The 13,766-nt window shown below is 34.9% G+C and overlaps 1 protein-coding gene across 1 annotated transcript in view; it reads right to left on the bottom strand.

Moving 5' to 3' along the window:
• Positions 1-13,766, bottom strand: part of Cntn5 (contactin 5) — a 663,533-nt gene that overhangs the window by 348,206 nt on the left and 301,561 nt on the right. Inside the window, exon 6 of the mRNA XM_077797318.1 lies at positions 8,410-8,613. Within this exon, the coding sequence (XP_077653444.1) occupies positions 8,410-8,613 (204 nt within the window). The remainder of the gene's footprint in view (positions 1-8,409; positions 8,614-13,766) is intronic.

Below are 13,766 nucleotides of genomic sequence, written 5' to 3'. Positions count from 1 at the left end.
TTGCTTTAAAACATAAACATGTTGTCTATACATACATTTTCAGCTGATGACTTTCCCTACAGTTCATTAATAAAAAATCAAGCCATCAGATTCTCCAATACCCCCAGGGATAGATTATCTGCATTTGTAGTCTATTTTTTTTCACTACTGTGACAACAGATGAACTTTCTAACATATACCAATATTTCTGAATGCATTTTGAATCTATTTCCACTCAGTTTCTCAAGTTACTAATGCAATTATCCTTCTCTCTACTTCACTATCCTACCCAAGAGATAGAAAAGGGCCCAGGGTGTGTTTCTTCTCCTCCTCCTCCTTCTTTCCTAGAGTCCTGTCTCACTTTGGAGCAATTATGGCCCCAGGGAAGGGAATTGAGAGAACACTGTCTTGGGAAGTAGGCTGAACTCCAAGGAAAAGATCTTGGAAGAGGGATGAGGACTAGGAAAGGGGTGAGGAATCTGGTCTTGTACATAATGGATTAGGGAATATATGTACAACTGTACATATACATACATATACATATATTTATTCCCAGAAAATTGTTAGAATATCCAATATCAGAACATCGTCGACCACTTTAACCTTATAATTTTTGTATGTAATATTCATATGCTATTAATATAACAGTCTCAACTTCTTTGTAATTGATATTAACCTGTACATATTTTCCATCTTTTTATTTTAATACTTTAAAAATTTTTTTAAAACACTGCTTCAAATGTAGTAAACACATGTTGATTAAATAAGTTTAGATAAATAAATTTGAATTAAATTCCAAGGAACACAAATGAGAGAAAATTCTCTCCCTTGTTTTTTTTCCCCTTTCCCCTCACAAACTCATATATGTAATTTTGTGTCTTTGATGCTGAGTTCAGGTGACCTAAATTGATTATAGGAAAATAAATACTGTTTACAAACCTAAAAAAAAAAGAGAAAAAAAAAAAGAAAGTACAAAATTAGCCATAAGACAGACAGTGAGATCATGAAGGAAGGCTGAATGCAGCAGTATTAGAGGAGGTGGGGGAGGCATTTGAAAGAGAGATAGAACCTCAGGAATGAACACCTGATAAAGAGCAATGTGGTGAGAAGGGGTGCATCATAGATTCTGCTGTATTTTGTGGAGTGTAAGTATTTCATTTATTACCATCTAAATCATTAGTGAAAAAATCTATGTTACTCATAATTATTTTAGAGTTAGATTTGTTTTGCTTTGTAGTTCAGTGATAAGTGAAGTATGCCTCATTAGGATACTGTGTGAGGCAGGCAGATCTTGAGATTCACAGTTACAGTCTTTGTTAATATTTAGGGTGAGATCCTCTTTCATATTTGATTATAAACTGCACAGGATAGTGATGTTTGTTTAGCCTTTGTTATAGCCTGAGTGCCTAACAAAATATCTGACCATAGTAGGGGTACAATACATATTTGTGAATTCATGAAGATAATTTCCTACAGTATGAGAACAGGAAAAATCCAATCATGTGCTTCATACATGTCAAATGTGTTGAAGCTTCTCCTACTGATTTGACAGTTACATGGTCAATAAGGACTTTTATTGTATTGAGATAAGATAGAAGAAATAAGAAATAGGTAGAAGAGGAGACATAAAAGAGAAACAATGAAAAAATATTTAAATTTGGAAGTGCTGTATACTTTTCCAGGCTTGTCTCCTTCCCTGACCTACTACTGCTGAATGTGGGGGAAATCTATAACTCTATATATGCACTGTTACTTAGCCTCCAACCACTCCCAATAGATTAAGCAAAGAGAGAAATGTTATTCTGAGAAATGTGGAATACTTTCCAACACTATCTACTGATCAGAAAATGAAGACCATGTTACCCTAAGAATCCTGTGAGTGACCAGAACACTAGAACCCATCCTGAGATCACTGAACTGATGTCATTCTTACATGCCATTCCATAACCACTCATCACCAAGTTTCCTTTAAACAAAGAGCTGTGAATACCCCAAATGCATCTCTCACTCAGGAGATGACTCGTATTTTCCCTTAAATGTACATCTCTTGTTTTATCTGCAAAGGTATCTCTCTTTTGAGATTGCCCCTATTCTCCCTTGAATATGTATTTACTTTCCTAAATAAACCTCTGTCTATGCCTCTGACAAGGGCATGTCAGATTGTTTTCTGGTATGTAAGGCAAGAACCTTGCTGGTCCTCAGTCAAGTTTCCCCCTTTCCTCAGCAACTCCTGGGATCATTCTTTGGTGATACCTCTTCTGTAACAGTATGACCTTTGTTCTCCCTCCATACACACCCTCATATCACCCCATTGCTTAGTGTTTTGTGTTATACTGGAGTGCAATTACAACATTGTCTATGATTTTATATTGTACTCAATGAATGCACATGCTCCTTTTCTTTATCTATCAAATTCCAAATTTTAAAACTCTCTTCAGGTGTCAACTCCTGGAAGCATTCTCAGCCAGTGGGTTCAGTGTTATTGTTAGGCATTACCATAGCAACATATACCTATATTTGAATCATAGCACTGCATTTCAAATAGCTTTCTCACTCTTCTTTAAGTCCTTATCCATGTGTCTGAATATATGTCACAGAACCTAATGCCCAATGGAAACAACATCCTTATCAAATGACTAAGTGATAGAAAGTCTCAATGGAAACAACATCCTTATCAATGTTGGGGTATTTGAAATTATGTAAATGGAAAATGGAATTCCTTTCTATAAGCAAATGTGCTAGAACTGTGAAAACTTTCTCATTATCACCAATGTTTCACATGTCCCTTGTACTGCAGTTCCAATGATCTTGGCTGTACTTTTTACTCTCGCACCTGTTACTATAAACTGGTTTGTATAGGTGAAGCCAGTTCCAGGAAATTGGAACTTGAGGGCCACCTGAAGTTCAAGGGCTTTCACTGCCTAAAGAATTACTTCCAAGTAAGGGGGGAGGGAAATCCATTGATTCATCCTCCAAGATCACCAATCTGAGTAGGCGTGTTAGGCTCTGCTCCTGTGGGATGAAGCTGCAGATGCCTAGAGAAATGGTCATCTCCATAATGAAGCCCTGTTTTTCACTGATTGACCCAACACTACTTACTCCAAGTCTCTGGGAAGAAATTAAATAAACTATAACCAAGAACATTGTGTTTCAAGCTTTGCTTTTAGAGGAACCTAAGGTAAAATAATACTTTCTATAACAGACAGTTTATTAAGCAAAAATTTACTTGTACTTGAAACAAGAACTTTTGCTTATGCATGTATCCTTTATTATTTTTAGAAATATCTATATTTTTTTAGAGAATTATAAAATCACAATGCTCTTAAAAATGATTTTTATAGCTAACTCTATGGTCACAGCAGATTAAACACAATTTTTATATTCAAATCCCTGCAGAGGTATTTGCCAAGTTTGCAGAAACATCCATTACAATGCCTATCTCTGCACTGAGAAGTTTGTAAGACCCAGCAGGAATTTCAGCTGACTATGGTGCAATAAATGGATTCATCCACAATCATTCTATTTCTATTTTCAGAATAAGTGTTTAATATATGCTACCTATTTGGGAAAATATTCAGGATAATGTCCTTTTTATGAATACCCTTTCTGATTACATTATTTTAAAGAAAGACAAAATAATGAAAGTTTTTAAATTAAAAATGATTGTAGTCTAATTTGTGTGTGTCTTATAGTTATCTTAAGACACACATCTTAAGAGCTTCTTGCTTTTTACGCATCATCTTGGAATTCTGTAATCAACCAATATGCTTAGTAATTTTTAAATGTAACAGCTAACTTTGAACTGCATATAAATATTAAATCTGAGAAATTTGGAAAGTGGTATTGGGTTCTTGCATGGTGTGTCTGTAGACACAGTAGTGGAGTGTGTTCATGTTGATGTTCTGCTTAAATTGAGAGGGCAGGGAATTTGCTATCAGGAAGTAGGTACCCAAATGTCAGGAAAAGGTTTTTCACTATCCCACCACTCACATAAACAAACAAACAAACAAACATCAACAACAAAAAAAAACAAACACTTTAGCTTCAGTTTACTGAAATTGATCCTTTGAATTTTTGCAAATAGAGATATGGAAGGGATTCTAATATTTTACTGTGACTTGTCCATTCTACCTATCCCCCTTAGTTTAAGTCCCATTTCTTCCATCCATCCTCATTGCTAACTTTGATTTCAGTTTTACAGACTTCTATCCGGCACACGGTTGTCAACTCCTTTCGTTTATCCTTTAAATTTTATTCAGATTTCATTTTTTTTCTACTGTTTTAATCCTTTCATTCACATCTTTCCTCATTTGTCCAGAAATATATCAACATGTCTGATGTGTTGGTGATACCTTTTCCTCCTTAAGACTTTTCTCATGGATGATATAGATTTCTTGCTGTAGGGTGTCAGAAGGGACACAAGCAGGTGTGCACACTCTGTTCTTCAACTGCATGTCTATGCCCACCCCCTCACTTAAACATTTCCTCTGATTTCTTGACACTACTCTTTTTCCTATTTTCTCTGTGTCTTCTTATTATATTTTACAGTATTTCATTATTTACCCTCCTCAAGTTGTCTGGCTTTTTCAAGACTTGACCTGAAGTGTTACATATTTTCTCATTTCCTACTGTCTCCATGTGCTTTCTCACCCACACCACTGTTCAATTATCACCCTTGTTGCTATGAATTTTGTTTACATCTGAACACTTTTATTGGAACTACTTATTGTTTTTCTACTACATGCCAAGTGTATTATAATCTTATTGTTATAGTTTGATTTTTCATTATGTTATACTTAATTCTAAGTTTTACATATTAGGAAAAATACATCTGGTATAGCATCAATATCTAGAAAACGACTGAATTGTTACATAGTACTAACTTTTAAATATCTATTGACTATTAGCTTCCAGAATCAGTTGATGGGGAAGCATATAAGACTTTGTTGTATTTGATGATGATAATGTAGAAGCGAAAGTAGAAGGCAAAAGAAGATAAAAATAGTGAGGGAAGGAGTAGTAAAAAGTAGGGATAAAATTTTTCTAATTTATGAAGAAATTAAAATTTGTTTTGAAAAGTATGAAAACTGCAAAGATTTCGTACATTATTGAATCTAAAAGGGAAGCAACAGAAAAACTATGAAAATATCTGAACATGACAGAGAGGAGTGTACACCCTGTTTGAGGAGGGGAGGGGATTTGGGGTTGGGAAGATAGAAGAATGAGGTTAGACATTATTATCCTATGTGTGTATATGATTATATATGATTGGTATGATTTCACATCATGTACAACTAGAAAAGTGAGAAGTTGTACTCTATTTATATATGATGTATGCATTCTACTGCCACGTATAACTAAATAGAATGAATTTTTTTAAAAAGAATATATGAACATGTGACAGGAGAACAGAAGCAGTGTTTGCATACTTATTTGAGGGATTAAACAACTATTATTTAAAATTGATTAACCAAGAAATACAGGTATTTTCTAGCATTTCATGAAAGTTTTCAAATATGTGAATTAAAAATAACTTTTTTTTTTCCTAAAAAATGAAACACTAAAGAGTGACTTTTAAGGACAGGGAGAGGGATCAATATGTTTTTTTTGTTTCTCTGCATTGCTACATTCATTCAATAGGGATGTTTTAACATGATAAAAAAGATATTAATAGACAACAGCCAAGGAAACAACAGACTTAGAAAATTCATATTTCTTTAAATTACCTATCTTCTCTGGTAAAAAATAAGACTGTAACTGAGTGATATAACTGAAACTTAGTAGATTTATTCTACTTGTTTTTTTTCAGTTAAATTTGAAATCACCATGTTGTTTTACTTATTTTTGCTGCACTTATTAATCATGTCAGTGTATTTCTCAAATAATGTTGAAGATACATACATTTATTAAAAATTAACAATACTGACTATTGCAATTATTTCAATTCATTTGACAACTAAAATTATTCATGTCCGGTAACATATCATTTATTATATAAGAAACAATGACTAACAGTGCATTATTCTGACTAAACAGAGGGAATGAAAACCAACAGTAGAGGATGGATTGGGGATTGGTTCTAGCAGGATGAATATCTCTATTGAGAAAGAATGGGTTGGGGAATAATGATGTGGATGAAGATGCAATTAGTTAGATTTGAACTGTGTTAGTAGAAAGATGAGCTTGACAACTTAAATAGTTCTGTGAAGTGGTAGTAGGGGAACTGTCCATTTGAAGGAAAGCAGAGAAGCATCCAAAAGCTTTTTGACAAAATAGTAGATTAAATCATCCAATTTAATGGGATTGAGTAGCACCTTTCAAATTGGTGATCATGAATCCACAGTGGGTGTTACTTTTGAAGCAGTCAGAATAAGACTACAGTTGAATTCATTGGGATCAGAGGTTTGCCAAACAAAAGAAACAAAAGTTGGAAGGAATGGAGTATTTTAAATATCAGCAAAGGATTACTCTTTAATGTTTGAGTATAGAAGGTAGAAGGTAAAGTTAAGTGACACATTTGGGCCATGAATTAAAAGTTACCCATGGACATTGAAACTTTTAACTAACTAGTGAAAGTAGTATTAGTTTTGGGGTTCTGACTAATCCATGTGTTATTCTTATAACTGGCATGTGTAATAAGAGGTCTGTTGTATGAAAAGAAGGTGGAAAAGACTCTCCAACCTCAGGCCTGAACCAACTGCAAGGTGTATTTATATATAAATGAATAGTGTAAATGGAATTAATTGTTCACAAAGAAGAATGTGACAATTCTCAGGTAAGGTTGCTTTAAATTCTTAAAGAATTAATGAAAGAGTGCTCTGAAATTTTATGAAAACAGCTCACAGAGAAGCAAATCAATTCCAAGATGTTGATTAGATAAATTTGAAAAATAAATTTCAAGTAAGCAAAATATATACACACTCAGAACTTGAACTAGAATGATGGAGCACACAATGGTGACACTTAAATCTCTTTACCTGGCCTAGCTGTCTTATGGATATTAGGAACATGTATTGGAATGCCTACTATATAACTCCACAGAGATTTTCTGTGGACACTTCACCTTATCGTATTCAAAACAAAATGCCTCATGGTCACCCACTCAGCAATCTGTTCCTCCATCTGCCTCTTGTGAAGAAGCAACACCCACTCATTAAAGTATGCCAGTACCTTGAAATTGTCTTATACAGTATCTCCCTGCAGTCCAGAGCACCATATTTAGTTTTCAAATCCTGAAAATTCTACCCACTTAATACCTCAGTCATCTTTCTTACCCTCCAAGGCTACTATCACTATTTTAGTTCCATCCTGTATCACCTCTATTTAGTTTAAGTAGCCTCTGGGTTGGTGTGTGAGTCCCTGTTCATGTTTCCCACCTGTTCATCCATGACACTATCCTGTGTGGGCTTTAGCAGGACTCATTATCTCTCTAATGTTCCAGCATTGGATTTCTCCTCTTCAAAATGAATATTGTATTTGTACTTTATCCATTAAGGTTTCTAAAATCTATAGAGTCTACAATACTGTGTGTGTGTGTGCTTGTGTGTGTATACTTATAGCTTAGTGAGTCTCATAAACTTCATTAATGAGTATGTATATATCTAAAGACACACTAAATAGTAAAAAAAAAATCAGTGATATAACTTTAGTCATAGATTCCAACAGCAAATATAGTCTAAAACCAAGTATGTAAAAGAACAGCATTGAGATAGATTATTTTTAAAATTTCAAAATCAATCAGTTCTCAGCTCACTTAATAATGCCTTCATAGATTTTTTTGGTTGCATGATAGAGCAAGTTGCATATCATATATCAACTGTAATACAGCACTTGACTTCTTTAATGCAATGCTTCACTGTAAATGTCTATAAATACAAATGAGGTGTTTAAATGTGAAGATACTTTAGATAGATGGCAATACCTATAATTATAGCATCATCATATCTGCCTGAATTGCACTTAAAAGTTAAAGTTCCAACTGTTCCTATTATTGAAAAAGTAATAATAACAATTATAATTGTACCATGAAGTATTAAAAGCTGAACATTCAGTTTGAAAGCAGCTAAAATAAAAATGTAATGAAAACTGAACCCATAAAAAGCTTACAATTCATATACATATGCTATATGGAGGCACTAAAGTGGAAAGAAAAGAACTGTGGTCTCTTTATGACAGTTCTCAGATTCTCTCTTTCTTTCTGGAATTACAGTAGCATTGTAATGAATATTTTTCATCCATGGATCATCACTTTCCCATATCAAAATTTTTCTTCTAAGGTATGCATAATCTCAGAATAAAAATGCTGAGTTTCTAACCATGGTGAATGCCTTTTTATTTTGTTTGTACTAGGTCAAATGCTTAGAGAACACTAAATATCTGTTTTTCACATGTGAGACAGCTGACCATTTTCCTCTGGGCCACGCAACTTACCATCATTTCGTAGAGTGAGTGGTGTTGGAGGACTAAGTACTCGAGCATTCGTCACTGTGTTTTTCACCAGACAAATATAGCTGCCGACATCTGAGGTTTGCACTTTAGAAATATAAAGGTTGCCTGTCTCCTGGGAAATGAACCGCCGGCTGTCTTCCGCCACAAAAGAAGGGAACTCATTAAACACCCAGCTATAGATGATCTCTGAAAACACAAAATTCAGTTGTTGAAAGATACATATTATTTAACTATCAGACAAAGCTCAAATAACAAAAGACTTTATAAGTACCACAGAGATTGCAAGTCTATCTATGTTTTAATTTAGCACATTGCATTCAAAGAATTGTTATGCTTCATGGCTACAGGAAGATTTGGATATTTCTTAGGGATGCTTTATTCTTTCACTTCCAATGTGTACTGAATATGGGTTAGATACTCAGCATTACAACATGAAAATAAAAAGATGAGACAGTTCCTTATTCTCAAAGATCATCTTACTGAGGGAAATTTATTCAAACCCATGAATCAGCATGCAATAAAGAGATGGCAATGTATATTCAATTGTAAATACAGCTTGAGAGAGGGGCATAGTCATTTTGATCAATGAATATTTCCTGAATTAGGAGATATTTGAGTTGCATTCATTTACTGGTTTATTCATCACACAATGGTTGAAGATCACTTCAGACCAGGCATCCTTCCAAGAAAAATCGGAACGTCCATGCTTTTATTATAATGGGGGGAAATGAAATGTATATCAACAAATAAGGGTATATCAAGCAATTGATAAGTGCTGTGAATGAAACTATACCATTTTGTGAGATTGTGGCAGGGCTGAGAATCTTTTGAATTATATCTTACAAAATCTCCATAGATAAGGAGTAGTATCATGACAATGAAATGAATAGGAGAAAGGAAAGCAGGAGAAATAATGACAACTATCCTAGGCAGGTATTTTTAAAATAGTCATGGAAGTTACAAAATGCTTACATGTGAGTGGTAGTGGTAGTGACAGTCATGGAGAAAGTGGAAAGAAGTGATGGACTGGTTCTGGTAAAAACATGGTGGAAGGTTGACAGAAATGCTGATGAATGATTATGAAATGTGATAAGAACAACAACAACAAGGATTAAGTTTACTTATTCATAAAATGGAAATATCATTATCTACTTCATAAGCTTTAAAACAAAATAGTGCATCTAAGAACTTGAACTATAATAATATATATAATATAAAAAGTACATCTTTATGATAGCTCATCTCCCTAAAACTTTCTGGTTAGGGGTTCCTCCTAACACAAAGGGGACAACACAGAGATTTAAAACAACAGTAAAGGAAAAATGTAAAATTAAGTGTTTGATGTTTTCCACAAAATTTTCAATGAAGAATTGAATGTATATTTTAGGCAAGATTTAGCCAACATATTTTTATTTTCAAGGCACATATATGGTAGTTCTAGCAGAAGCCTGAAAATTTTGAAATATTTTAATAAATTCTTTATAAAGAAAACTATTTTATGGTTATAATTACATAGTTGGTAGTCTTACTCCACTTGATATTATATCAAAAAATTATTACGAATATCCACATGGCCTTTTTCAAAGGAGGCCCGTGGAGTATATCTAAAATACTTCAGCATGCACTCACCATGCTCTAGGAGACTAATTCCAAGGACTTCTGATTTAATTATACGAAACCTTCTAATTGTTATAATGAAGTTTATTTTATCATTCACACATATCTCACAGACATTTAGTATTTTTTATTAGAATTTACTGGAATTTTTTGTATTTTTGGTGTGCACTACTTAAAATTTGGGAGGAAAGAAAGCAATGAGCTATTAAAAGCTATCATTCACTGAAATATTATTTATGTTATACTGTATATTAGTCTGCTTTACATCTCTGTGACCAAAATACATAATAAGAACAGTTTAGATGAGGAAAAAAATATTTTTGGTTCATGTTTTGAGAAGTCTCAGTCCATGGTTGGCTGACTCAATCTCTCGGATTCTGAGGCAAGGCAGATCATCATGGTGCAAGGTCAGGCAGAGGAAAAGTGCTAAACTCATGGAAGCCAGAGAACAGAGAAAAAGAGGAGCCAAGGAAAAAATATCATCCTCAAAGGCAAACCCCCAATGACCTACTTTCTCTAGCAGTGCCCTGCCTGACTATATTTACTAACCAGTACAGTAGTCCTTCCAAATTATTAATCTAAAAAATAGATTAGATGAATCACTAGTTTACAGCCTTCAAAAACTAATCATCTCACCTCCAAACATTCTTACATTGTTTAATATGAGCTTTGGGGGACAGCTCATATCCAAACCATAACACTCTGATAACATTTATTGAATCGGTATCTCATAAAAGATTTATAGAATGAGACTAAAGAATATAAAATTAACATTTTTCTTAAACTTTAGAGAGTATTTGTGGCTCAAAAATGCTCATGTAGTTCCTCAAATAAGTTTCTGGTTTCATGTAAAAAAGCATTTCATAATTACAAGAAGGATAAAAAATAAAAATGGCACAGAACAAAAAGCTAACAATCTATACCAAAAATAAAAATGTTGAACTGAACTAAATGTCTTTAGAATTCTTTACTGTATCCACCTATGAAGTTTTCTTTTACCTATTAAGTGTACCTGGCCCTTAAAAATAATCTAATATATTCCTTTTTATTAAATGATAAAAATTTGACATTATTCTTCATTTCAGAAGATATTGAGACTAGTTGCTCAATTGTGATTTCACATTTTTGAAGGCTTTTTAAACAGTATAGTTAGCTAAAGCAATTCGAAGTGCTGTAGATGTTTTGGTATGATCCTTGTGTATATTTTAGCAGACAATGAGTATTTTTGAGGTATCTTCTACATCCTAGATTGTAAAAAGCTTCCATAAGAATGCTTTTGTATCTGCTTATACCCAAGGATACACCCACTTTAAATTCACTGGTGTTATTTTTGTTACCATGTGGTATTATACGTTTAGCCTACAAACCCATGTGCTATGGAGTCTTTGGGCTTCTCTGGGAGAACTTTTTGTCTTTCATGTTGAAACAGTGAGGGTCATTCTAGTTCACTAGAAGTATAGCACATCTAGGGCCTGGCTTGATGCAGACATTGCTATTTCAACTTTTAGTAACAAAGAGACCTAATGTCTTGTCATTTGTCCTGGCAGGATCTTTCATCTTCAAGCTTCTAGGCTTTATGGCCAATTTCTATGGCTTGTTCCAAGATGTCTTCAGTATTAATAAAATAAACTTTTAAGCTGATAAGCTCCGCCTAAGTCTGATTTTGTACTTCTGTATTAAATTTTAGCCTAAAGCTGCCTCCACATGTAACAAACTGCATCCTAACTTAGTATGTAAACAAATTGCAAATTTAATTAAGGGGATATTCTTGTATCAGATGTCTAATTTTCAGCCAGTCACAGGAATCAAGTTTCAACAGCTCACAGTATGCCAACTAAATCCACCATGTCCATATTAGGCAGATGCTGACTGTGACTAATCAAATTGTTTTTGTATCTCTCTGTCACTTCCTTTTCTGTAGAAATAAACACAGCCTACAAATGTGGTAGAGTGGGGTATTCTGAAACAACTTTAGTTAGGAATTCTACCTGGTTTTAAAATCTTCTCCTTACTCAAATAAGTTTCATAAAATGTAATTCATCTCACAGGTGGAGTAAGATGGTAGCTGAGTAATATCCTCCAGTGAACATCTACCCATAGGCATGACAAATGGAAGTGTTATTCAAGCACCAAAGCACCTTAGCAATAGCTAAGAGAATAAGATGAATGATCATAGTGCCTGCTTTTGGTATAACAAAATGGAAAGATATACTGAGAAGGCAGGAGGAAGTTGCCCATATCATCTCATCTCCATATCCAAGCAATATAGCAGTGTGTAGAGATGCCACATGCTTGAAGGAAGAAGAGGGAATTAAATTCAGGTCTTAGGCTTGAAACCCAGCTAGTTCCAGGTCCTCTGTAGTGAGACCCATTGCCAGGGAGAGGCCTATAACACCTGCTACCAGGATAATATCTATGAACTAAACTGCTGGAATTGTGTTAGTAGGCAGAGACAGCTTCCAACATCCTTTCTCCAATCTTGGATAGTACATCAAGAAGCAAGATTCTACCACTGGGAACAGGAAACTAAAGCTAAAATAGAATTTTGTCTTGGTGCCCAGTACCAGGTCCATCAGGGTGAGATCCTTAACTAAGTAGAAACTGAAGGCAGTTCCTTAGGTAGGCTGATGCTAAGCTGGGTTGTATGTTAATCTCACAGCTACTAGCACTTTCTGTAAGGCATAGCTCAAAGATGGAATAGATAGACCTGTCCTCACATCAGGAAATGCCTGGGACTGACTTAAGTTTTGTCCTGTATCACTTGTAGACTTGGAATGAGCGTGAGGCACATTTCCTTTCCCGCATCCATATTACACTATGCAGGTCTCTGAAATTGGGAAACTCAGGTGAAATACAGCTTAGCATTAGCTCTGATGGCCCAAGATTTTCTCCACTATCTTATATCCAATCTCAGGCAGCACATTTATTGCAAAGCCAATGCTAGAAGATAGAACTATAGAACTGCCCTGGTATTGGGAAGAAACTTTGCTTAGTAGGACAGACTCATGTTTAGGCCAGTCACCACTAGCTATGGTGCACCCATGGGACTGTGAAAGTTCTAGTAGCTGTGAGATTAACATACAACCCAGCTTAGCATGAGTCTACCTAAAGAACTGCCTTCGCTAACACTACCCCAATCTTGGGCAGCATAGCATGGAGAAGAAACTATTAGCTGGGGTATGTGGGTTTGTAAGTATAGTACTTGGTCTGAGGATTTAGTGATAGGCAAGTGAATTCTAAATCTGGGCAGGTCTTAATGCCCCTGGGCAGAGGCCTACCTGCAGATGGAACCTCTGGTATAGACCCAGTGCCAAAGGAATATACACAGTGCCAGTTTATTAGACTCATATTCCAACTAGCATCATTTGTGGCTGGTTGTAGAAGTCTTGTGCCACAAGTTTACCAAAACAATAGACAGCCAAGAGCAGTGTTTCATTGATCTTTGTGGTATGTGAGCTTGGCAGCATTGGTGGCCATAGGATCCTAGAGCTGGTTGATCCATGGTGATTCTATGTAGAGTCTCAGAAAATCCCACAATACCTTATCACAAGATGGTGTCTGTGGAAGGGGTTTTCTGGGCTACCCCATTCTCAGGAAAACTTGTGGATATGGACTGTTCTCCCTAAGCACTCCCCTGGTTCATGCTGAACAACATTTCAACTATTGATTTGGGACACTCTTTAACTCGCTTGCTGGTGATAAAACAGTGCCAACATGCCAAT

Source organism: Urocitellus parryii, chromosome 4, assembly GCF_045843805.1.
Source record: "Urocitellus parryii isolate mUroPar1 chromosome 4, mUroPar1.hap1, whole genome shotgun sequence".
Taxonomy (NCBI): Eukaryota; Metazoa; Chordata; class Mammalia; order Rodentia; family Sciuridae; genus Urocitellus; species Urocitellus parryii.
Note: the sequence above shows the minus strand (reverse complement) of the source record. Positions and strands in the feature narration are given on the sequence as shown.